This window comes from Heterocephalus glaber, unplaced genomic scaffold (genome assembly GCF_053883595.1).
Source record: "Heterocephalus glaber isolate CG9 unplaced genomic scaffold, H.glaber_assembly_v1.0 deba00001688, whole genome shotgun sequence".
Classification (NCBI taxonomy): domain Eukaryota; kingdom Metazoa; phylum Chordata; class Mammalia; order Rodentia; family Bathyergidae; genus Heterocephalus; species Heterocephalus glaber.
In genome coordinates, this window is record NW_028258413.1 from 7,705,345 (window position 1) to 7,732,672 (window position 27,328).

The window sequence follows — 27,328 nt, forward strand, 5'->3', positions numbered from 1 at the left end:
ATATATTATTTTAAATTGACAGATAAATTTATATTTATCATGTACCACATGTTTTAAAGTTTACACATACTGTGGAATGGTTAAATATAACTAGTTAAAATATGCATACCTCATAAAATTGTCATTTTTGCAGGGAGAAGATGAAACCTCAACTCTCTTAGGATTACTTGAGAATACAATGCATAATCATCATTGTCACTATGTTGGACAGTAGATCTCTTTTATTTCTCCTATCTAACAATAACTTTGAATCCTATGACCAGTATCTCCCTAAGCCCCTCATTTATTTTTTAATGGTGTCTCAAAATATTTATTTTTATCGATTGTTTTCTTTTATGGTTTGCGCTATTTAGTATCACGTTGTTGCCAACCTCAACAAAAGTCAGTTCTTTTTTTTTTGGTACTAGGGATCGAACTCAGGTCCATGTGCTTGCGCAGCAGGCGGCAAAACCACTAAGCTAAATCCCCGGCCCTCAGTTCATTTTTTTGTATGGCTGTTTGACCTGTTTTCAGTCAGTTTTTTTTTTTTTGATGAGGGTTGGGAATTTCGCTTAGCAGTGCTATGCCTGCCTGCCAAGCGCAAGGTCCTGAGTTTGATCCCCAGTATCGGGGGAGAAAAAAAAGAAATGCAAGTTTTTGTTGGATGCCATCAGTTAAGAGCCAACGTTGCCTTTGTCTCCACAACTCTGTCCTAGAACCTCTGGTGGAAATGAAGGGACCATGTGTGGGTTCATTTCTGGACAGGTTACTACTCCACTCATGCAGGTGTCTGTACTCAAGTTGTCCAAATGAGTTATTTTTCAAGGTTAGACTGTTTATTCTAAAGTCTTTGCATTTCTATATACATTGTGGATAAGCTTGCCAATTTTTACAAACAGAAAAGGTTGGTTGGATATTTTTTTTTTTTGGGTACCAGGGATCAAACTCAGGACTGTGCACTTGCCAGGCAGGCGCGGTGCCACTGGGCTAAATCCCCAGCCTTGGTTGCTTGGATTTTTATTTTGATTGGGTTGGATCTAGAAGTCAGCTTGGAAATAGTTGACTTACAGAATATTGAGTTTTAGGGCCGGGGATTTAGCTCAGTGGTTTCTCTGCCTGCTGTGCAAGCACAAGGACCCGAGTTCGATCCCCAGTACCAAAAAAAAAAAAAAAAAGAATATTGAGTTTTACCCCTATGGATATGGTGTGATCTATCAATTTATTTGAATATTTAATTTCTCTCAATGTTTTATAGTCTTCATATTTCATTGTAGAGGACGTGTGTGTGTATGTGTGTATGTGTGTATGTGTGTGTGTGTGTGTGTGTGTGTGTGGTGTTTTTTGTTTGTTTGTTTTGGTGTTTTGTTGAGACAGGGTCTCACTATGTAGTTCAGATTGCCCTTGAACTCACTATATAGCCCAGGCTGGCTTTGAACTCACAGCAATCCTCCTGCCTCGGCCTCCTGAATCTTGGACTACAGGCACGTGCCATCACACCCAGCTAGAACTTATATTTTAAATTTATCCTTACGTATTTTATATTTCTTGATAACTCTTGTAAGTTGAATTTTTATTTTAATTTCCAATTCATTCATTTCTGTTCCATGGAACTGAAATTTATATTTGTGTATTTAAAGTAGGATTCATATAGCCATATGGGTTTTCTTATTAAGTCTGACAGGCTCTGTGTTTTAACTGTAATATTTAAACCACTTATATTTAAATGTTTTTAAAATGGAGTATTTAAACTATTTATATTTATATTTAAATCATGTGATTATCAACATCATTTGATTTAGATCTACCATTGTATTATTTGTGTTCTATTTGTCCCAACTTTGCTTTGTTCCTTTTTTCTCTTTTTCCACAATCTTTTTAATTACCTGATTGTGTTTCATGATTCATTTTTGATTGATGGGTTTTTAGCTATATCTTTTGGATTTGAAGTTTGTGTCATGTGTCGTTTGTTGTTTAGGTGCTATTTTTATCTGAGGTTTTAAAAGACATGGATCCTGCTTTGTTTTAGAAGATACATTTTATGTGCTAACTCATGGGGAAAAGACACTTTATATAAAAAATTTAAACCATAAATTGCAAAGGAAGAGAACTGCTTTGAAAAGACAAATAAGGAAATCATACAGGATGTTAGAATTTGCTGCTATAAAAAGGGCCTACCAGATAACTGAAGTCAAACAAGAGAGGAAACCAATAGATTCTATTAAGTTTCTATTTTATTTTTCAGTCATTGTTCTACAGTCTGTAATATGCATCTTTGATTTCTTCTGGTCCATCTTCAAATAATGTTGTACTGTTTGGTGTAAAGTGCTACAAAAATGCTTCTATTTCCTGCCCATCTTTTGTCTTACTGTTGATTCGTGGCTGAGTTGTTCCATGCTCCTTGGTGGGTTCCAACCTTCACAGCCATCATCCCATTTTATTCTGTTTTTCTCATATATTTTACTTCTGTGTGTGGGATGTGTGCTATAGTTTATTATTGTTATCATTATTATTGCATTAACAATTATCTTTCAGAGATATTTAAAACAAGAAAAATTTTCATCTAATGACCATTTAGATTCATGCAGGATTAATGACCTGCACTAAGAGGGTCTCTCAATTTTTATTTGTATGAAAAATAAAATCAAGCTTTTATTTTTCTTTTGGTCAAAATATACTTCTGTTGAATTTAAAAGTCTAGCTACATGGAAATTTTTTCTTTTAGTGTTTTCAGAATGTTTTCCATTATCTTCTGGTTTGCATAGTTTCTGCTGAGAGAACTGTGGATATTGTCTTTGTTCCGCTAATGTTTTTTCTTTTGTGGAACCTCTGAATATGACCGCTTTACAATACTTTGATAATTATGTGCCACATTGTGGTTGCCATGTGCTTAGGCTGCTGTAGCATTTATTAAACTTCTTGCATCAGTGGTTTTATTGTTTTTCACCAAGTTTGGAAATTTTTCAGCAATTATTTCTTAAGTTATTTGCTCCCCTTCTGTTTCTTACTTTGAAATTACAATTACATGTGGTGGATTGGTGATATTATTCCAGTGCTCTCTGATACTCTTGATTTTGGGGGTATATTCTGTTGGAGTATACTTCCTTTGGGGTATATTATGTTGCTTGGTCTTCAAGTTCATTAATCATTTCTTCTACAGTGTTCAATTTTCTGTTCATCCTATCCAGTAAAAATTTCAATTTAGATATATCATTTTTTATTTCTATTTGTTTCTTTATTATTTTCCATTTTTTCCTCACTATGTTCATGTTTTCATTTAAATCCCTAAATATATGAAGCAAATTTATAAAAACTTTTAATATATTAATCTTCCATTTCCATTTTAGATTATTTGGATTTACATCATTGAATGCTGAATTTTGTTTTCCTTTATAATGTTAGGCTTTGTCCTACAAGGCAGGTTTAATATATGAATGAATGAATGAATGAATTGATCCTTTCAAGGTTTGTTCTTAAGACTTTCTAGAGATCTTTTATCTATATGCAGGAAGTCTTATTAGAGGTCTGATGTAGCTACCTCCTAAGGCTCTACCCAATGCCTCATGGGTTTGATGAGCTCTCTCCACTCTGCCTGGTAGGAAGCTAAGATGTCTGTAATCCTAGCATTTGGAAAGCTGAAGCAGGAGGATTAAAAGTTCAAGGCCAGCTTGGGCTACATAGGGAGTTCCAGGCCAACCTGGACTACATAGCAAGATCCTGATGAGAACGAGACAACCTACAATATGGGAAAAAATTTTTAGCAGCTGTACCTCAGACAAAGGACTACTATCTAGAATATATAAAGAAATGAAAAAAATCAGACCCCCCTCAAATTCAAAGACCCAGTTCAAAAATGGGCATCTAAATGAACAGACATTTCTAAGACAAAGAAGTAAAAGCAGCAAATAAACATACGAAAAAATGTTCAACATCACTGGTCATTCGAGAGATGCAGATGAAAACAACACTGAGATTCCACCTCACTCCAGAAAGAACGGTTGCTATCAAGAAATCAATCAATAACAAATGCTGATGGGGCTGTGTGGAAAAAGGAACCCTTCTCCATTGTTGGTGGGAGTACAGACTGGTGCAACCACTGTACAAATCGGTATGGAGATACCTCAAAGAACTAGGACTAGAGGTCCCATTTGACCCAGCTATTCCCCTGCTGGGGATCTTCCCAAAAGAATTTTAAATATCATACCGCAGCGATATATGTGCACCTGTGTTTATAGTGGCACAGTTTGTAATAGCTAAAGCTTGGAAACAGCCCAAGTGCCCATCGACTGGAAATTGGATAAAGAAGATGTGTTTTTTTTATAAAATGGAGTATTACTCAGCCATAAAGAACAAGAAACTAGAGACATTTATAGCTACATGGATGCATATTGAGGCCATGCTCTTAAGTGAAATAAATAGGACACACATGTGTAAATACTGAATAGTTTCTCTTGTGTGAGAAACTGAAAGTGTAAATAAGGATTAAAATGATTAAAATGAATAATTGATAATTTGAAATAGCAAGAAAAGATCAAAGGGGTAGGGGAAGTGGGAGGAGAAGGGGAAAGGGAAGAATGGAACGGAAAAATTATAAGAAAAAAAAAATGGAAACGAAGTCTGTGTAAATAGGGAAGGATGGAGGGGTGAAGGGCGCACAGGGAATGGGAAAAAAATAAGAACCAAGATACATCATGTACAGGTACAAACACCCAATGATAAATGTAAGTGTATTGTATACCTACAATGTACCAATAAAAGAATTTAAGCAAAAAAGAAAAAGATCCTGATGAGAGCACAGAGAGAAAGAAAGAGGGAGGTGTGATAGCAGGCACCTTTGATGGCAGTCTTGGTGATAGCAATCTTTGGTGATTGTCTTAATCTTATGTTTTTCCTAAGTTTTTTGTAGCTGCCTTTTATTAGATTAAGGAAGCTCCCTCTCTAAATTTTCTAAAAGTTTTCTTTATCATGAATGAGTGTAAAATTTCATCAATTTTTGCTTCTATTATGATACAAATTTTCTGCTTTATTTTACTACAGTGAGTGGCATTGATTGATTTTTCCAATGTAAACTGAACTTTCATTCATGGAATAAACTAAATTTAGTGATCATTTACATTTTCAACTACCCTGTACTATTTTGTATTATATATATGTGCAGAAACTTCAGAGCTGAAGAAACAATAGTTGAATTGAAAAATTTACTAGAGGGAATCCACACAGACTGAACCAAGCAAAAGGATCAGTGAACTTGAACACAGATCATTTGAAATAACCAAGTCAGAGGAGCAAAAAAGAAAAATGAAGCAAAATGAAGAATTCCTCAAGGATTTATACAATGCCATAAAGCATTAGAAAGATGCAATGATCAAAACAGTGTGGTAATGGCATAAAGACAGACACTGGGATCAATGGAACAAAATTCAGAGCCAGAAATAAACCCTCACGTGTACAGTGAGATGATCTTTGACAAGGGCCAGTATCACACAGTTGAGGAAGGACGTTTCTCCTACAAGCACTGGAGGTCAAATTGGATACCCACATGGAAAAGAATGAAGTCAGGGGAAAAAGCTTTGTGGATTGAATTTGGTAATGATATCTTGGATATGACAGCAAAGCCACAAGCAACAAAAGCCAACAAACAAGACTACAACAAACTTTACAACTTTCACACAGCAAAGGAAACAATAAAAAGGCAGTCTTTGAGGGCCAGGTATTTACCTCAGTGGTTCCACTGCCTGCCTTGCAAGCACAAGGACCGGAGTTCGATCCCTGGTACCAAAACAAAACAAAAACAAACAAACAAAGGCAGTCTTTGTAATGGGAAAAAAAATTATAAGCTCAGGATTATTGCCTATAATATATGAAGAATTCCTGCAACTCAATAATATCAAAAACTTCCCCAGGTAAAACTGGACAAGTAACTTGAATAGACGTTTCTCCAAAGAAAATAGACAAATAGCCAATGAGTATATGAAAAATGTAAAATGTAAATCAAAAATATCACCACAAACAATATATACAGCATAACAAGTGTTGTCAATAATGTGGAGAAATTGGAGCCTTGTGCATTGCTAGTGGGACGTGAATATGCCAAGCCATTATGTTAAACAGTTTAGAGGTTCCTCCATAACAAAAGTAGAATTACCATATGATGCAGCAATCCTACTTCTGGATAGACACCCAAAAGAATTGAGATAAACATCTTGAAGAGATATTTGCAGATATTTGAAGAGATTTGTGTTCATTGCAGAACCAAGGGTGGAACAGCCCAAATGTTCATTAAAAGATGAATGGATAAAGAAAATGAGATGTAGACATGCAGTGGACTATCACTCAGCCATAAGAAATCCTGACAAGTAGGTACTACAGCATGGATGGATCTTAGGACATTATGCCAGTTGAAATAAGCTAGTCAGCAGTTATGAAATGTTAAATACTGATTTTACTTATATAAGCTATCAAGTGTAGTCAGGAGCACGGAAACAGAAAGAAATTGTAGTTTCCAAGCAAGAAAGAGGGGAAAAGGGGTTGTTTAATGGATACAGTTTCAGTTTTGCACAATGAATAATTTAGATATCTTTTATATAACAATGAGAATACAGTTAACCCCACTGCCTTGTGTGCCTAAAAGTTGTTCAAAGAGTGAATATTTTATATTTTCTACCATAAGTTTTAAAAATACCATAGCCTCCAGGTCACACTTTGTAGTAATAAGGTCAGTGTCTCAGAGTGGGAGCCAGGCACCCTCATTCTTCAGCACTTCCTCAGGCCTGGTGCTCTGCCTCTAAGATCGCATCCTGTGTGGTCTGCTTCCCATGTCTACACCTTGCCGCAAGGCTTATTCTCCGATGTGGAGTGGACTTACTAACTTGCTGCTAATGCAGAGGATGCAGAAGGGATGGGGTGTCCCTTCCGAACTCAGAAGACTGTGCTTCCTGTCTTGCCTTCTCTTTGGTGCTTGGTCCCAGGGTGCCCACTGCCCTGTCCTGGGGTAGCTTTGTGGAGAAGAGACCAAAGCCCACCGATGAGCATGTGAGTAAACGTGGAAGGTGATCTGCTCCTACCCATCTCATGCGAGGTCTTGAGATTCCTGGCCCAGAGAAAAAGTGAGGTAGTGTTTGATGATTTGTTAAGCAAAAAGAAATAAATAATGTAATAGGTGATTCCACTGTGCTGCAGCAAAGCACACCAAACTTGGCAAATCCATGGTTTCTGCAAGTCTTTTTTCTGAGGCCTCAGGGAAGCCTGGAGCATGAACTGCACTGGAGCAGCAAGGGGCCTGTCCCTGTAGACCCGCACAGAGGTGTGAGCTCTTGTGCTGGGTAGGGTGGTGGGAAAACCTAGCATCCCCAGGATAGTCTCATCAGCCCTCAGGAACCTACACATGCTGGTGGTAGTGCTGGCCTGGCAGGGCAAAAGGGGCATCTCTGTAAGAAGCCATACAAAGGGCAAGTGGCGCAGACCCGAGATGCAGACAGGTGCACGGCGCTCTCCAGCTCGCTCAGTGTGCACTTGGGGGCTGAGGTGGCGCCACGGGAGAGCATGGAGCTCAGCCGCGGGGTACATAGAGCGGGTGGGGCCTATAGCCAGGGCACCAGAACAGTAAGAGCGACAGACTGTTTCAGCCCTGACACATGGTGGCCCAGCGGTACAGTGTGGGCGGGAACACCCCATCAGCAGGGGTGTGGGTGGGAGAGTGACCCAGACAGCCTCACTGGCTGGGAACAGGAGCGCCCAGGGTCTACACAGCCAGCCGAGCCGGGCGGGAGAAGTTCCTGCGCATTCTCCTGGGTGGTCACAACCATCCCGAGAGAGGCGTCTTGCATCTGAGCGTCAGTTCCAGGGGTCACAAGCGCTTCCCTCGACACCACCCTGGTGCTCTGTGTGCTGCGCCTTGGGGACATACAGCCCCCCAGGCTGCGGCAGGCCCCGCAGCCCTGCTCCAGCACCGGGTCTGTGAGGCCCTGGCCTCTCCCTGCCTGCACTGGTGCTCAGCAGCGGCCCCATGGTGCCGGCTTCTGGCGTGCTCATGGAGTGCGTCGCTGGGAAAGCCCCAGAGGGGATCTGCTGAGCACCGCATCCCAGACAGCCTCAGGTCGGAGCTGCTGAGAGGTCCCGCAGCCTTCGGCCTCCGCAGCTCCTGCCAGGCACCTGGCGACCGCACAGCAGAAGCAACTGAGCATGAGTGACCCTTTGCCTCGGCTCTGTCCACACGGCCTAGAAGGACCCGGAGAGACGCTCACCAGCGCAGGTTGCTCAAGCACCTCAGCATTGAGGGAGAACATTGTAATTTTTTTCTATGTATTTATTCTCTTTTCACCTTTTGAAATTGTTTCTCTTTCCCCTTCTTTTACATTTCTCCTGCTTTCTTTTTTACCCTTTTATTTCATTCTGTATCCCTTTCTTTTCTGTTGTTGTTTTTAGACAGATGTTATGAAAGTAGGCATTTCCACATTTACTAATGCTTTAATTATCTGCAGTGTTTGAAATTCAGTTTTCTGTATTATTGAAGCATTAAAATATCTTTTAGGTTGAAAAATAGTATATGAGGGCCAGCTCAGTGGTGTGGCCTGTAGTCCCAGCTATCTGGGAAGCTGAGGCGGAAGGATTTTTTGTTTGTGTTTTATCTTTACTTGTTTATTGTTTTGTGGTGTAGAAATTGGACCTGGGGCTTTGTACACGTTGGGTGGGTGCTGTGCCACTAAGCAACACTCCCAGCCCAGCCAAAGGAAACGCACGGAGCTCCAGACATGCTGTAGTTCCACTCTAATCTCGGCTGATGTCTCAACCTGACGGGGGTGGGGACCCAGTGACCCTTCCCCACATATGCGCTCCTTGGTGAGTTTCTCAAGGGTTGGGAGTGCTGTGGAAGGGGCCGTTTTAACAGTGGTACTGGGAGTGACCGCCCCCTCGGTTTCCTGGGAGATCTCTCTTCCTCCACCAGCTGCCCTTTCTGGGCCTGGAGCACCTGCCATACCTTTTTTTTTTTTTTTTTTTTCCGGTACTGGGGATTGAACTCAGGACCTTGCGCTTGCAAGGCAGGCGCAGCACCACTGAACTAAATCCCCAACTACCTGCCGTAGCTTTTATAGCGATCTTTCTTTTAGTTCGTGGTTTCCTTTAAAACAAATTCTAAACTGCCTATATTTCATCTTGGAAAACACACTTCAGTTTTTGTCTAGCATTTTCCTTTTCTAGTCAAGTTGTAGAATTTCCTATTCTTTCTGTCTTTATTTCGAAGGATTTAGAGAAAGGGATAGGAGGAAGCGTGTGCTCAGTCCCGCATCTTGACCCACAAGTCTGTAAATTGTAGCCGGCACTAAAGAATGCGTGGAAAGCTATGTGGACTGCTGACTGCTTTCACTCAAAAGCAGGACTTCTACATATGGAATTGTTAAAACCCTAAGAACATGGGTAGTAAAGTGCGCGGTGTGGCTCTGGTGACGAAAGTGTCTTTCTTCAGTTTTGTGCTAGGTGCCGTCTCTCCTGCGGTCGTGGTCCCATCCATGCTGCACTTGCAGGAGGCAGGGTATGGCATAGAGAAGGGCATCCCCACCCTCCTGATCGCTGCCAGCAGTATGGACGACGTCGTGGCTATCACGGGGTTCAACACAGTCTTGAACCTCATCTTCTCCAAAGGTGAGCAAGAAATTGCAAACTACCCTATCATTCATGACCTTTGTAGCTCTTTAAGCAAGGTTTCAGGCATTACATCTTCACTTAGGAACCAAGACTTTTTCTTTTCACATCTTTTTATTCTTCGTACAAAGCCCATCCCAGGCCAGGGAAGAAACTTCAATGGGTTTAAAAAAAACAAACACTTAACAAAGCAGTTTTATTTAAATAGCAAACATTTTGGCTGGGGATTTGGCTCAGAGGTTCCACCGCCTGCCTCACAAGTACGAAGTCCTGAGTTCGATCCCCGGTACCAAAAAAAATAAATAGGAAACATTTTGATTAATTTGATAATCCACATCATTTAGGGTTTATCTGCTCTGGTGCTTTGGAACTTTATCAGTTTTCACTAAGCAAATTTTGAGCATCAGTATTATTAGTACTACTAATATTTAATAGGTATTTTTGGAATGTTCCTTTTTGGCCATCCTAACAAATAATTGGTTGCTCTACATTAAGACAATGTAAACACACAAAGCAGGGACAACAGTGCACCTCTTTGTGTAGTGGTAGGACAAAATTCTAGCACACCAGTCTGATTCTTAGGTGCGACTTTGTCTTAAAGACATTGTGAAAATAGACATTTGCATATTTACTAATGCTTTAATTATCTGCAGTGTTGAAATTCAGTCTTCTGTATTTTTTTTTTTTTTTTTGTACCGGGAATCAAACTCGGGTCCTTGCACTTGCGCAGCAGGCAACGAAACCACTGAGCTAAATCCCCGGCCAGTCTTCTGTATTATTGAAGCATTAAAATATATTTTAGGTTGAAAAATAATATATAAGGGCTGGACTCAGTGATGTGGTCTATATCTGGGACGCTAAGGCAAAAGGATTGCTGGGTTCCAGGAGCTCAAGGCCAGCCTGGGCAACATAATGAGACTCTGCCTTTAAATACATGAAGATAGATTCAATGGGTGGGTCAATGGGTGGATAGATAGATAGAGTAAAAATAAAATCCTCAGTAGTCACATTCAGTAAGAATTTTTTCCTTCCAAGCCTTTGGATGTAAGTCCACCCAGATTCTCTTTTCCTCTTTTCACTGTTCTGTTCTGTTCTAGTCTTTTCTCTCTTCCTTCCCAATATTCATATAAAGACAACTGAACATTGAATGTGCTTTTTTGGAACCTGAGTCGTTTTGCACTTAACTATATTATCACAAACGTATTTCTCCTCATAAAGAAAATATATTTCTATATATTTTTTCTGGAGACAGGATTTCACTGTGTTGTCAAGGCAAACCTCAGAGTCACAACTCTTCTGCCTCAGCCTCCTGAGTAGCTGGGCCTACATCACCTCCCACTGTGCCTGGCATTTCTGTCATTTGCAATGGCTGTGTAGGATTCAGTAGTCTACATAAGAATTATTTATCTTGTTCATAATTGAAGTTGACTGCAGTATTTACTATTAAAATAGTGCTTAGTTGAACATCTTACAGAGATATGTTTGTACCTAATCTTTTTTTTCCATTAAGTTTATTGGTACATTTTAGATATACAGTACAGTTACATTCATCATTGGGATCTTGTACCTTTACATGATGGATCTTGGTTCTTATTTTTTCCCCATTCCCCTGCCCTCCCTTCAATCCCTCCACCCCTTCTATTCATAAAAACTTTGTTTCCTTTTTCCCTTTTCTCATATTTTTTCCTTTCCCTTCTTTCCTTTCCCCTACCCCTCCACTTTCCCTACTCCTTTAGATCTTTTCTTCCTATTTTGCATTATCAATTATACATTTTGATCCTTATTCACACTTTTAGTTTTTCTGTACCTAATCTTAATGCTTTCTTAATGTTAAAAGTGGAATTGTTGATCTCCAAAATACATCCAGTTATAAACTGTTTGAAACACGTTGCCAAATGTGTCTCACCAGGGTACATAAGCTTTCTACACCCTCTTCAAATGTAGGTATCACAGCTATGCATGGTGGATGCACCTGTAGCATGCATGAGTGGGGAGTCCTGGCAGTGTTAAACAGCTCCTCAGATGTGTTGGCCGTTGGCATTTTGGAATGTTTGGTGTATTGCTTCTCTTCAGAGCCTTTTTCCTATTTCTTATAAATATATTTATCTTTTGTTCAATTTCAAACATGAGGAATAATCTATATCAGAGGGTGACATCAAACCTAATTTGTGGCAAACCAGAGAAAGTGAAAAACCAAGCAAGACTGCATCTTAAAATTCCTTTCCTACCTCCTGACTCTATAAACTGCCATGTAAAATTTTAAGGATTTTTAATCTTTTATGTTGTACAGTATATCTTCCATATATCTGTATTTTTGAACATGGCCTATTTTGAGCTCTAACTTCACTTTTAGCTAACTAATAGTAGTTTAGCTTTGTTGTTGGATATTACATCTCTGTCAAGTCACTTTTGCTATACTGAAATTTCTAAATACAGAATCTGCCAAAAAACGTATACACACTTCACGAAAAGAAAAATAATAAATGTCTGGAAGCTAATGGCCACCCATTTTGAGTACCTCTTGTAATTGCACAGGCCAAAGGTAACTTGTATTAATCTCGTGATATCTCAATAAATTTAGTATTAAAGTATTTATACAAGTTTTTATTTTCCTGAAGTGTGTGTACATTTTTTGGCGGACTTTGTACACTAAGTTGATTTGTTTCTACTTTCCACTGTTCTGCTTTTACCTGTGGTAAAGTCACGTGTGTGGGTGATCTGCTGCTGAGTGTCTATGGTCAGTTCGCCTTCCGTCATTATCTCATGTCCTTGTGTCTTGTGACAACATGTGACTTCAGGTCTATTTTGTCTAAGTGGACTTTTGGTGACCATTTATGTGGATACCTTTTTCTATCCTTTCACTTTCAGTCTCTGTGTGTCCTTCAGTGGAAAGTGAGTTTCTCATAGAGAACATATACTGTAGTTTGAATCTTGTTTTTTAATCCATTCAGCCAATCTATGTCATTTGGCTAGGGAACTCATCTGTGGAACATCTACAGTAATTACTGACAAAGAAAGGCTTACTCTTGCCATTCTGCTTATGTCTAATTGCTTGTTTGTCCCTCTTTTCCTCTACTACTGCTTCCCTCTGGTGTTTTTCAACTTTTTATAAACACATGCATTGATTCTTTTGTCATTTTCATTTCTGTATCTTCCATAGGTCTTTTATTTGTGGTTTCCACAGAATTACATAGAATATCTTATGGTTACAACAGTCTGTTTTAAACCAATAACACTTAACTTCAATCTCTACCCCTTTAATTTCCTTCTCTGCACTTTGCTTGAATGTCACAAATTACATGTTTTTTACATTGTATGTATATTCACCTGGTTAATTTATTTTTATTTTATCTTTTAAATTCCACACCTGCATTAAAAGTTCTTCACTTACCACCCTAACAGTATTGCAAGATTCTGTAATTGTCTAGATGTTCACCTTTATTTATTTATTTACTTACTTTGGTACTGGGGATCGAACTCAGGTCCTTGCACTTTTGAGGCAGGCAGCGGAACCACTGAGCTAAATCCCCGGCCCTATGTGTTCACCTTTAACATAAGAGCTTGTGTTTTGCACACCTGTTCATCTTGTCCCATAAGTACTACCTCACACCTCCTGTAAGGCTGGTCCAGGGCTGATGAACTCACTCAGCCTTCATGTATCTCTGGAAGACTCTTTTTTCCTTTTCATTTCTGGAAGATGGACTGGATTTGCTGAGTGTCGTGCTTTTTTTTTTTTTTTTTTCTGATACCGGGGATCGAACTCGGGTTCTTGCTCTTGCACAGCAGGCGGCGAAACCACTGAGCTAAATCCCCGGCCCATGCGTGTCGTGGTCTTGGTTGGCAGGGTTGTCTTTCTCCAGCACTCCAGGTGCTTTACCCACCCCGTGGAGCCTATAGGGCATCGTCTACTGACTCAGTGGACTCCGCGTGGAAGCTCCTGTCTGAGGCAAGGTGCTTTGTGCTTCAAGCACCGTTTTCTTGAAGGTGCCTTCAAGACCCCTGTTTGCCTTTGGCGTTGACAGTTTGGTGCCAGTGTCTCCTTTTTAGGTCTCTTGGTTTACTCTAGTTGGTTTCTTTGAGCTTTTTCCTAAGTCTCTTTCTTGCTCCCATTTGGGAAGCCTGGGGCCGTTCCTCATCAGTCTTCCCCTGTGACACACTGGTCTGCCGGGTGGCAGCCTGTACGACCCTGAGAGTCCCCACAATAAACTGTCTTCCGTTTCACTGACTCCCTCTTACGCTTGATGCAGCCTACTGTCAACCCCCTCTGGTGAAGTTTTCAACCTCGACATTGTATTTGTCAGTTTTAGAGTTTCTGTATTTTTTATACATAGTTTCTCTTTGCTGATAATCTCATTTTTGTGTATGCATCATTCCCTGATTTTATTTAGTTGGCCTTCTTGTTTTTATGAGACTTACAGTGTATTTATTTGTTTTACTGTTTGTTTGTTTGTTTGTTTTTACAGTGCTAGGGCTTGAAGGCAGGGCATGAGGAATGTTAGGCAACTGCTCTACCACTGAGCTACCTCCCTTAGCCTTATTTTGAATTCTTTATCAATTAGTTCACAGCTGTCCGTTTGCTTAGGGTCGGTGTCTGGAGATGGAGTCTGCTCCTCTGAGTTGGCCATGTGTCCTGTTTCTGTGTGTGTGCTGTGACTCTTTATTCTGGGACTTGGTGTTTGAGGAGGACTTTTCTGGCCGTGCCGATGACCAACCACGCGGCCGGCCCCTGGGTACTACTGTCCCGCCCCCTCCAGGCTTGTACAAGGAATACTCCACTCAGACAGGTCTCTTAGTGCCTTTCTCTGGAGCTTTTGCTCCCTGTTGTCTGTGCACTGCAGGTTCCCCAATTTTGGAGCTGTCTCTGACCTCTTCTTTGTTCTCAGCCGTTCTCGGTTATCCACAGTGCACAGGTTTTGAGGTGGAATGGGGAGGCCAGTGCCTTGGACAACCCCCAAAAGCTGCTCTTTTCTCCTCATCTCCTCCCGATGGAGCAGTGGTGGGTCTGGGGCTTTCCCCCAGTTGTGCCAACCTGGGCCAGCTTGGGGAAGGACTCTGACGGGCATCATGAGCAGCTGTTCGCGCCGTCCATGCCACTCTTCCTGTTCTGCACATGCCAGGGTGTTGCACTTCTTCACCACCATGGTGTTGCATTGAGGCTTCTGGACCACACGCTGATGCTTGCCCCAGTCTGGGTGTGGTCAGGGTTCGGGCTTCTCATTCCAGCACCTTGCTGACACCACTCTGTTTCTATTATTTTTAATGAAAAAAAATCCTAAAATAGACATTTGAACCTTTTAGAGAATGAGTGTCCAAATTGCAACCCCAAACCCACTTATTTATTCCAAAGTGCCAACGTTGCAATTAAGCCTGAATGCCCAGCTGCTGGGGCGATGCTGGGGTGACTCGGGGAATGTGCCCATAGGGCTCTGTGTGCCCACTGCACCACGAGAGTCATAGATTCACCACTGCTTTAGCAAGTCGAATACCCAGAGAAGAACTGAACTTTTTTTGTAACTGAGGACCAGAGTTGTTTTGTTTATCATTTGTTGCTTATTACTATGAACTACAAATGTGATACATAATATCTATGGATAAAATATGTATTGAGCACTCATTTGCCCCTTGACTATTTCTAGGCTTGACCCTGGAATAAAATTATTTTACTCTGTTGTTATTGTTAAGTTGTTGTTTATTTTGCACAATATCACATCTGGGAAGGATTGTTAATAGAATCCCGCTGGCCACATGCCAAGAGCCACCAGTCTTCCCTGTCACTTTCTCTCCACTCTTGCACCTCACCTGGTCTCATAGGTGAGTGTGTGATTATACACTGTGGCTTATCACTTATTTTCTGGCCCATTCAATGGGAATTTCTGAGTTGTGTGTATATTTTAAATTATTTGAGAGTAGGCATTTAATTTCAGTTAGATCCAAACATGTTTTCACATGTCTCACTATTAAAGGTCCAGTTTATTTGTTCTACAAAATGTTACTTTTCATAAACTAAATAGATTTGATTTTCTGATGTGAAAATATTTCTCTGTGAAAAGTATCTTTCATTGTGTGCCCTTACAGGTAGCATACTTAATAATGTCCTATCAACTTTATGGGATGTATTTGTTGGTGTGCTGGTAGGAACTGTTTTCGGACTTTTTGTTCAATATTTTCCAAGTGAAGATCAGGTAAATTTAAAAATTCATGTATTCTATAGAACTGCAGTATGTTAGTTTTCCATCACCACAGTGAACCACCTGAGACAGTTAACTTATAAGCGTGAAGGTTTGCACGGGCTCACAGTTTGAAGGTTCTATCCATGATCAACTGGCCCATCACTGTGGGCCTATGTCATGGCAGGAGTACACAGCAGAAAAAATCCATTAACATTAGGAGCCAGGCAGCAAAAGAAAGAGAAGGAACATGTGCCCGAGGACCTCCCCCAGGGTTTCCCCAGGGGCTCGACCTGGGAACCACGCCTCCAACAACATACAGACCACAGCTTGTCATATTAGACATTTCTTCCCAAGAGCTGAACTTTGGAAAAGTCTGTGAAATATTAAATTCCATACTTACCCTCTCCCCCAAGGAGCCCTCCACGCCTACTGTCTGCTTAAAACTGAGCACAGTCATAATTGGTGCAAGTTGACAATGGCCTTGACTAATGTCTCTGCTTCCTAATTTGTCAAATAAGGAATATCAGAAAAATGTACTTAAATCTGAGTTTCTCCTCTTCTCCACTAGATTGCCTATTAAGTTTGACAATTTTTCCTCGAGCTTTCCCTTAAACGTTTTTGGGAAAAGATAGCTTCCCATTTATCTCTGCATATTTTCTGACATAAATTTGTTCCTGCTCTTCTTTTCAGAGTCCACCTTATTAAACTTAACACTTTCCTGCTGTAAAGGATATACCATTACTCTTGTATTTTGATAACTTCCACCTTAACTTACCTGTAATAATTATTTTGACAAAAAAGATACTAAAAATTTATTTTTAAATTTTTGGTGGATAGCTTATATAAAACTAAAGATTATATGGATCTCTCCTTCGCTTTCAGTTAAAATATTATAGCCATATTATTGATACCAGTATTGGATATATATCAGAAAATGAAAGTTTAATATTTATAAATTTTATTACTAGAGATCAAGTTTGCTGAAATACTTAGGAAGAAAATCAACATTTTAGACACTAACATATTGAGGGACATGGCAGCAAAAGGTCAAAAATAAATTATAGATGATCCTAAATCTTATGTATTTAATGTAAACCAATTTCTAAATATCTGTTTCTAGGAAAAGGTTCCAATGAAGAGAGCATTCCTTATTTTGAGTAGGTCTGTTTCTGCTGTATTAGGCAGCCAGCATATTGGTTTACACGGAGCTGGAGGATTATTCACGCTAGTGTTATCTTTCACAGCAGGGTTAAAATGGGCCAAAGAGAAGGTGAATATTTTTTTTTAAATAAAATAACTTAGTTTGTGTATATATATATATATATATATATATACACACACACACACACACATGTATGTGTGTATGTGTCACAGTGAGGGAAGTGTATGAATCAGTCAAGGAACTAAAATATTTAGGAAAGTACCTTGAAATGTACCAAAATGCATTCAGAAGTAGAGTCATTATATCAAGCTTCTCTTTTTTCACAAGTTTTATGTAATATGATTATATAACTTGGTAATGTAATTACTTCACTCATTAAAATTTTAGTTATACATAGGGCCGGGGATTTAGCTCAGTGGTTCTGGCACCTGCCTCCCAAGCACAAGGTCCCGAGTTCGATCCCTGGTACCAAAAAAAAAAAAAAAAAATTTAGTTATACAGTTCATCTATGGAAACATTTTCATAAGATATTAAAACTTACTGAATAAAATACAGATTCCTTCATCCTCCACATTCCTAAATATCTAATTCCCTCCCAAAATTATTTCTTCTAACCAACTCTCTGTGACATTTAGATTTTTTCCATTTCTAACAAAAAAGGTGCTGCTATGAATAATCCTATTCATGTGTCTCTATACACATACTTCTTAAAAATGGGTGCCTAGAGTAGAACTTCTGAGTTAAGAAATAGTCTGTTTTTATTTTGATGAGTACTGCCAAATTATCACCTCAAAAGATTTTCATTATTCCCCAGTACCAAAAAAAAAAAAAGATTTTCATTATTTACTTCTGCCAAGAGTATAGGAGAATGTCTAATATCTCAAGTAGTTCTATTTTTTTTTTCCAGTCAGCTGGGTAAGACACTCTATGACACTGTTTTTCTTTTTTATATTTTTCTGATTAGTAGTGGACCAAGCTTCTCCTCACATATTCTTTTTAAATTGATATTCTTTGTCCGTTCCTGTTGGTGTATATGCCTTTTTGTTTCTAATTTATAGTTTCTTTTTATGTTAGGGCTACTGATATACATATACATGTATGTGTGTATTATATATATCTATATATGTGTATATTATAACATGTATATTGCAAATAATTTTTGCTTATTTTCAACTTTGTGTATGAGGTTACTTGTATGAAGTTTTGTACGAAGTAAAATTTTCTACAGCCAAACCTATCAGATTTTCCTTTTTGATTCTGGACTCTGCATCTTTTTTTTTTTTCTTTGGTACTGGTGATCAAACTCAGGACCTTGAGCCCACATGGCAGGCACAGTGCCACTGAGCTAAATTCCTGGCCCACTCTGCATCTTTTTTTTTTGGTACCGGGAATCGAACTCGGGTCCTTGGGCTTGCACAGCAGGCGGTGAAACCACTAAGCTAAATCCCCGGCCCTCTGCATCTTTTTTGAGGAAGTCTTCCTCATCCAAGATTTTAACATTATGAACATTATGAAGACACCATCTAAAACGTTAATAGTTTTTTATTAGTATATGTTTGTGATATAGAAAAATAACATTTATTGTGGGGAATATATACATGACTATAGATGATCGATTGATAGATAAATATTTGTTGTGTCTTAAACATTTCTGATCCTCTATCCCAGTGGTGGCAAACTTTCAGAGCATTCGATGGTACAAATAGCTTGCTGCGGCACACAGACCACAGGTTTGCCACCACTGCCCTACTCTGCTTTCCCCTTCCCCAGATCCCTTTACCCATTTTCAAAAAAAAAAACTACTTCTCTGTTTCCTACCACCTCTCTTTTATTTTGCTCTTTAAATTATTTATATTTTGGGTTTCTCATAGGAGATAAATCATGTGATATTTAAACTCCTGTGTCTGATTAATTTCACTTAATATTATGGGGTCAAGATCCATCCATTTTCCTACAAATTATTCAGATTTATCTTTATGGCTGAGTAATACTTCATTGTGCATTTATACCACATTTTCTCTTATCCATTAATCTGTTGATAATATATAGGCTGTTTCCAAAATTTAGCTATTGTGAGTAATGCTGTTATAAACTTGGATATGCACATATCACTGAAATATATGTCTTTAACTCTTTCAGGAAGATACCCAGGAGAGATATAGCTGGGTCAAATGGAATTTCTAATTTTAGTTTTTTGAGGAATCCCCACACTGATTTCCATAGTGGTTGTACTAATTTACTTTCTCACGAACAATATAGAAGGGTTTCTTTCCCCCCATATCCTCACTAGCATTTATTGCATTTGAATCCTTAATGATAGACATTCTAACAGGAGTAAGACAGAATCCAGTGTTGTTTTGATTTGCATTTCCTTAATAGCCATAGATGATGAACATTTTTTAATGTACCTACTGGCCATTTGTAATTCTTCTTTTGAGAAGTGTCTATTCATTTCAGTTCCTCATTTTTTAATTTCAGGGATTGATTTTTTTGTTGTTCTCTATATATCTAGATACTAGTTCTCTATCAGAGGAGTAGCTGGCAAAAAATTTTTCCCACTCTGAAGGTTGTCTCTATGTTGATTGTTCCCTTTGCTGTGCTGGTCTTTAATTTAATATGATTCCATATGTTGATCCATGCTATTATTTCTTGAACAATTGGAGTTCTGTTCAGGAAATCCTTGCCTATGGCTGTTTCTTCAAGTGGTTTGTGGGGTTTTTTGGCGGTATTTACACGTTTGATTTATTTCACCTGAGTATGGCTTCAATATGCATCCATTTACCTGTGTCTCTAGTTTATCTTTATGGCTGAGTAGTACGCTATTTATTAAAAAAAAAGCACGTCTTTTTTAACCATTCGTCACTTGAGGGGCATTTGGGTTGTTTCCAAGCTTTAGCTATTACAAACTGTGCCCCTATAAACATGGGTGCACATATATCACTGTGATGTATGATGCTTTTAATTCTTTCAGGAAGATATCCAGCAGGGGAATAGCTGGGTCAAATGGGACCTCTAATTCTAGTTTTTTGTTTTTTTGTTTTTGGGGGTTTTTTTGGTACCGGGGACCAAACTTGGGACCTTGTACTTGCAAGGCAAGCGCTGGAACCACTGAGCTAAATCCCCGGCTAATTCTAGTTTTGTTTTGTTTTGGGGGGGAGGGGGTACCGGGGATCGACTCGGGTCCTTGCGCTTGCGCAGCAGGCGGCGAAACCACTGAGCTAAATCCCCGGCCCCTAATTCTAGTTTTTTGAGGAATCTCCACACTGATTTACACAGTGGTTGCACCAGTCTGCACTCCCACCAGCAGTGAAGAAGGGTTTCCTTTTCCTCACAGCGCACCAGCATTTGTTGTTGATTTCTTGATAGCAGCTGTTCTTTCTGGAGTGAAATGGAATATCAGTGTTGTTTTCATTTGCATCTCTCGAATGATCAGTGATGTTGAACATTTTTCAAATGTTTATTTGCTATTTCTACTTTGAGAAATGTCTGTTCATTTCAGATGTCCATTTTTGGATTGAGTCTTTAAATTTGGGAGGTCTGATTTTTTTTCCGTTCTTTATAGATTCTAGATAGTAGACCTTTGTCTGAGGAACCACTGGCTAAAATTTTTTCCCACGTTGTGGCTCATCTCTTCACCCTGTTGGTGATTTCTTTTTAATAAGATGCGGTCCCAGTTGTTGATTCTTTCTCTCTGGTGTGAGAAACATCCCTCCGCTTGATCTCCACGTAAATCCCAACCTGGATCTTGCCGAAGTTGGCTGCTGCCATCACCTCATCTGGCAGCCCAGCCGAGGGAGAGGGACAGGAGGGCGGAAAAGGCGGGAAGGGGGCGGGGTAGTTACGGGAGGCGGTGTGAACGTGAACACAAGCGAGGCGCAGGGGCAGCGGCCTGTTTTTCTTATTTTTATCTTTCAGGAAATTAAGTGTTTCTGCTTTTATGTCTAGGTCCTTGTTCCATTTTCATCTTATTTTAGTACAGAGTGACAGAGATCTCTCTAGTTTCATTCTTCTGCATGTGGATAACCTGTTTTTCAGCAGAATTTGTTGGAAAGGCTGTTTTTCAGCCGTTTTAACTAGATGGTTAGAGATGTATAAGGCTGTTTCTGTGTCTTCTATTCCATTCCATTGGTCAACATGTCTATTTTCATGTCAGTATCATGCTGTTTCTATTACTGTAGCTGTATAGTATAACTTGAACTCTAGAACTATAATGCCTCCTGCTTTGCTCTTTTTGCTAAGAATTGCTTTGATGTTCTTGGTGTCTCCTGGTTCCATGTAAATTTTAAGATTTTTCTAGTTCTCTGAGGAATGCTGTTGGTATTTTGATTGGCTTGTGTTAAATCTATGTGTCATTCTTTGTAGTATGGCCATTTTGGCAAAACTGATTCTGCCTACCCAGGAGCAGGACAATGCCTGCATTTCTAATGCCTTCTTCAGTCTCTTTGTTCAGAGTACAATAGTTTTCATTATAGAGGTCTTTTACCTCTCGCTTAAGTTGATTCCTGGGTATTTAATTTTTCAATCTACCATGAATGAGATTGCTTTCCTGTCTTTTTTCTTGGTAGGTTTATTACTGGTGTAAAGGAATGCTCTTCATTTTCATGTGTTGATTTTGTATCCTGCTGCTTTGCTGAATTAGTTTATTAGCTCTAAGATTCTTCAGGTGGAGTTTTGGTGTCCTCTGCGTAAAGGTTCGTATCATCTGCAAATAAAGACAGTTTAACTTCTTCCTTTTCTAGTCATGTCCCTTTTCTTTCTCTTGCCTGATTGTTCTGGTTAAAATTTCAAGTACAACTGAACAGAAGTGAGATTGTACGCCCTCGTCTGGTTCCTCATTTTCGAGGGAATGTTTTCAGTTTTTCCTCATTTAGTGTGATGATGGCTATGGATTTGTCATAAATGGCTTTTATCAGTTAGCCTTAAGGTTGTTTTTACCTACTTTTATCAGTGTTTTTATCCTGAATGGATGTTGGTTTTGTCAAAGGGTCTTTCGGCATCTATTGAGACTACATCATTTTATCCTTACTTCTATTTATGTGCCACATTACATTTATTAATTTACATATGTTGTACCATCCTTGCAGCCCTAGGATAAAGCTAACCTTGGTCATGATATATGATCTTTTTAATGATTTGTTGAATTCTCTTTGTAAGTATCTTGTTGAAAAGCTTTCCATCTATCTATGGTCATCAAGGATATTGGCCTGTAGTAGTGCTGTTGTTGTTGTTGTTGAGTCCTTGACTGGTTTTGGCATCAGGATAATGCTGGCTTCGTAGAATAAGTGTGGCAGTGTTTGGCTCTTCCAATTTCATTAAGAGTTTAAGGAATATTGGCTTTAATTCTGTGCTGTAATTCTGGTAAAATTCGGCAGTGAATCCATTGGGTGCTGGGCTTTTCTTAGTTGATAGGTTTTTTAATTACTGCCTCAGCACCATGGCCTGTTATTATTTTATTCAGGATTTTTATATCTTCTAGGTTAAAATTTGGTAAAAAATCTTACGTGTCCAGGAATTTCTCCATTTCTTCTAGATTCTCCAGTTTGTTGGAATAACAGTTTTCAAAATAGTTTCTCTGGATTTCAGTGGTGTCTGCTGATTTCACCTTTTTCATCTCCAATTGTGTTGATATGTGTCTTTTGTTTCCTTCTTTTGGTAAGGCTGGCTAAAGGTATATTGCTCTCATTTACCCTTTCAAAGAATCAACTTAAAAAAACAAAACAAAATCAAAAACAAAGAACTAACTCTTCGATCCATTGATCCTGTGTGGTAGTGGTTGATGTTGTCTCAGTTTCATTGATTTCAGCTCTAATCTTTTTTTTTTTTTTTTTGGTACCGCTAATTGAACTTGGGTCCTTGCGCTTGCGCAGCAGGTGGTGAAAATACTGAGCTAAATCCCTGGCCCTCAGCTCTAATCTTTATGATTTCTTTCCTTCTACAAATTTTGGGTTTGAATTGCCCTTGGTTTTCTAGGACCTTGAGATGTATCATTCGGTTCTTTACTTGGCAATCACTCTTTGTTTTCTAATGTAGGCATCCATGGCCATTCCTGGCTTTAGAACGGCTTTCATTGTGTCCCACAGGTTTTGGTATGTTGTATTGCCATTGCCATTTGATACTAAGAATGTTTTAATTTCTTGCCTGATTTCTTCTTTGATCATTGATTTATCCAGTGTATATAATTTATCCTCCATGTCTTTCCACAGATTCTGTGGATTCTTTTGCTGTTGATTTCTAGTTTGCTTCCCTGGTGAGCTGACAGAATGCAAGAGATTATTTCAAATCATTTTTGTTTTTATTCAAATGTGCTTTATGGCATAAGGTATAGTGTATTATGGAGACAGTTCCATAACTTCTATCAAGAACGTGTATTCTGAGGTTGTTGGATGAAACAGTGTAGATAATTCCCATTTGTTCAGTCCTATGGTTCTACTCTGATATTTCTTTGTTGAATTTTTGTTTGGCTGACCTATTTGTGAGAGTGGGGTATTAAAGTCTCCCCATATGACTGTATTGGTGTCTAGCTTTAATTTTATGTCAAGTGATTTTTGTGTTTTATGAAATCTGGTGCACTGATATTCAGTGCATATTTTTTTTTCCAGGACCTTGTGCTTGCCAGGCAGCCACAGTGCCCCTGAGCTACATCCCCAGCTCACAGTGCATATATATTTATAATTGTCATCACTTCCTGTTGAATTGTTCCCTTTACCATTATGTAGTAACTTTGTTTCTTCTGATCAATTGTGGCATGAAGTTCACTTTGAATTAAGATAGCTACTCCTGCTTGCTTCTGGGCTAGTTGCCTGGGGTACTGTTTTCCATCCTTTCACTTTTGCTGCATGTGTTTCTTTGTGGATGAGGCGGCATCTCTTGTAGGTGCCGTGTACTGTAGTTGGGTTTGGGTTTTTGACCTAATCTGCTCATCTGTGTCTTTTGATTGGGAAGTTGTGTCCATGTATTTGAATACTATTATCGCAAGGTATTTGCTGGTTCCTATCATATTATTTTTCCAGTGTTGATTGCTTTCTAATTTACTTTCATTTGCCCTGCAGTTAGATATATCCTTTCCTTAGGGCTTTTTGTTGCTGTTAGCCTCACTCTCTCTGTTTAGAATTCCCTCAAGTATTTTCTCCAATGTTGGCTTAGTCATGAGTTTCTTTAGATTCTTTTTGTCATGGAATGTTTTTATTTCTCTGTCAGTTTTGAAGGGTAATTCCAGGATATAGTAATTTTAGTATTTTTTGTTTATATTGTTTTGGGATTTAATTCTAAAAAACTAAATTCATTTGGAATTTCTCTCTATGAATGTTGTGAAGTAAGGATATATGCACACGTGTATGTGTATTCATACACATGTACATACTTATAATAATGTACATTCATATATATGTCCATATAAATTGAATAATTTTCAGTAGATTATTATATAATTATGTATTTATTATATATTATAGTTATTTTGGATACTCCTTTTAACATAAGCTAAATTCTTACACATAGATTCCTATATATCCCACTTATCCTATTAATTTTACTTATCTATTCCATTTCTGTGCCAATACTACTCTGCTTTAAATCAGTGCAGTTTTGTATCTCAAAATCCAATAGAAGCTGCCCCCTCATTTTACTTCTTGATCCATATTCTTTCTTAGATTAATTTTATAATCTGCTTGAGAAATTCCCTTCCCAAATTCCCTACCCATTTTGTTTAGTATTCCAGTATAATCATGATTATGAAACGAATTGAATGGTTAATAAGTCACTAAATTCAATTAAAAATAAAATAAAAACTAGTATAAGAGAAATAAAAATAAATGAATTTTAAAGATTCAAACTAACAAATAGGACAATATGCTATAAAGAAGCAATAATATTGTTTTCCTTTTTTGCCCCTTTTAAAACTTTTCAAAATGGCTATCAGTAAATCCAGTCATAAAGGGAATAATTATGAAAGCAGTTTATGCCCCAAGCAATGGACATGAAAGTTTTTAATGTATGTACAATGAATGACAAGCCCAGACGGAGACTAAAAGCTCTTCGTGCAAATTCCTGGAGAAAAGCCAGAGTACTGTTAGGCCATAGGGGTTTTCCTGTCATTTCCCTTTGAACTGTGAAGTGACACTCAGGGAGACGCATTCCCAGGAAGGGGAGCTAGGCGGGCAACCACAGAAGAATCTAATATACAGTTTTTAGTTCAGAGTCAAGGAAAAATAATTTAAAGTAATCAACATGAGTCCTTTGGAAGCAGGCCCAACAGACCACCAGAATGTTGTTGTCGTTCTCATAGTAACCTATGACATTTCAGAGTTCACTTTCCTGGCACTGGGTTCCCGGATAATTTAGTGTGGAGTTCTTCCCAGCTGCCTTCAGGAGCCAGTGTGTCTCTGACCTGGTGTGTTCTCAGCAGGCAGGACGTGATTCTGTCTCTGTTCAGTTACCTCACAAACACAGCTGGAACTCTTTCTGGACACTGCTTGAACGCCAAAGACCTCTGGATTCTGTGACATAATGACATAATACTAGTAATTGTTTAATAGCTTTGTGAGTTTCTTTTAATGAAATTCTACATAAATGTTTGAATAAAAGGTTAACCTCAATTTTTATTAACTAGGTTTATTAATTATTAATTTTTCTCATGGAAATAAATCTTTTTTTTTTTGGTATCGGGGATCGAACTTGGGTCCTTGCGCTTGCGCAGCAGGCGGCAAAACTGCTGAGCTAAATCCCCAGCCCCACAAGGAAATAAATCTTAAATCTATAAAATGTTAAACACACCGGTGATTTAGCTCAGTGGTTCTGCCGCCTGCCTTGCAAGCGCAAGGACCCAAGTTCGATCCCCGGTACCAAAAAAAAAATGTTAAACGTGACTTTAAATTTTTGAAATGCACCTCTCTTTGTATAGCCACAATAACTATTAATATGTTTCTCTTTTCCGCAGACTAGAGTCCAAAAACTTATTTTAAATGCATGGAATATTTTTGAACCTCTTCTTTTTGGCTTAGTTGGATCAGAAATATCTATTTCATCTCTTGAAAGAAATTCTATTGGTAAGAATAATTAGGGCACAGAAGGTATAAGATTCAAAAATACTTAGGAAAACTATGAATACCTATTATTTTTATTTATAGTATTTAAGTATCTGTAAGAATCTTCAAAAATCCCATGTTAAGGGGCTGGGGATTTAGTTCAGTGCTTCTGTTGCCTGCCTCAAAAGCAGAAGGTCCCGAGTTTGATCTCCAGTATAAAAAAAGAAACACTCTGCTCTTCCTGTGTTTGTTTACTTGTTTGTTTGACCAGAGATAGCCCTGAATATCTTCCCTGAGTGATCTGAGGAAAGAGATTAAGATTCTTTTCTGAGGGGAAATACCAGACAGGGTCAGATGCTATCACTTTCCTTTAAGTGTTTCTCCAAAAGTCTCTTAGTTCAGAATTGAGTAAATTCAATTCCGAAGTCATCAGTTCAGAACTGTGCGTCTGTCATCTGTCATTCTTCACAGCCGTCCCACCGAGTCATCTTCGGCACCTCATGTGCCAGCCTTAGTCATATTTGTATTCTTTATCATTGTTGTTTACTTTAAAAACACAGAGGTGGCGGGGGATTTAGCTCAGTGGTTTTGCTGCCTGCTTCGCAAGCGCAAGGATCCAAGTTCGATCCCGGTACCAAAAAAAAATAAAAATAAAAACACAGAGGCAACAGCTTTTAAATGCTTTTGCATGTTTTAAAAATCATATCTCTAGCTGGGGATTTAGCTCAGTGGTTTTGCCACCTGCTGCACAAGCGCAAGGACCCGAGTTCGATCCCCCGTTTCCTGGCCCCCCCCCAAAAAAAATCATCTCTCTTAAGGACCCGAGTTCGATCCCCAGTACCAAAAAAAAAAAAATCATATCTCTAAGCATAAAGAACTACTTCTTCCTAAATATTTGTTGCTTATATTTATTTTAATCTGTTGTAGGCACTTGTGTCATTACCCTGTGTTTGGCAGTATTTGTCCGAATTTTAAGCACATTTGTACTGATGTGTTTTGCTGGTTTTAATTTTAAGGAGAAAATATTTATTGCTTTATCATGGATGCCCAAAGCTACAGTTCAGGTAAGAATACATTAAATCACTGTAATAATTTCAGTTTTGGCATTTTTTAAAATTCTTAGTGAAAAATATTACTCCAGTCACAAAATGTTTGTTTAATTAACCTTACATTTAAAATCTTGGATTGATTGTAACTATTTATTGAAAGTATTATAATTTTTAAGAATCTCAACTTTAAAAGTAATTATTCTAAAAATCAAAACTGTACTTCTTTAGTGCAAATAGTGTCTATTTTCCTAAAATATAAAATGATAATGTATCTGGAAAATGGAATTTTTTATTTTGGTAAACATTACA

At 38.6% G+C, this 27,328-nt stretch overlaps 1 protein-coding gene across 9 annotated transcripts in view; it reads left to right on the forward strand.

The window, feature by feature from the left end:
- The window catches only part of LOC101725249 (sodium/hydrogen exchanger 9B1), a 106,770-nt gene that overhangs the window by 47,609 nt on the left and 31,833 nt on the right, over positions 1 to 27,328 (forward strand). For 4 of the 9 annotated variants that reach the window (XM_087198732.1, XM_087198731.1, XM_021245392.2 and 1 more), the window contains exons 7-10: positions 9,440 to 9,615; positions 15,691 to 15,797; positions 25,883 to 25,991; positions 26,898 to 27,034. In XM_087198732.1, coding sequence (XP_087054858.1) covers positions 9,440 to 9,615; positions 15,691 to 15,797; positions 25,883 to 25,991; positions 26,898 to 27,034 — 529 coding nt within the window. The remainder of the gene's footprint in view (positions 1 to 9,439; positions 9,616 to 15,690; positions 15,798 to 25,882; positions 25,992 to 26,897; positions 27,035 to 27,328) is intronic. The other 5 variants (XM_087198734.1, XM_087198733.1, XM_087198735.1 and 2 more) reach the window with 3 other exon arrangements.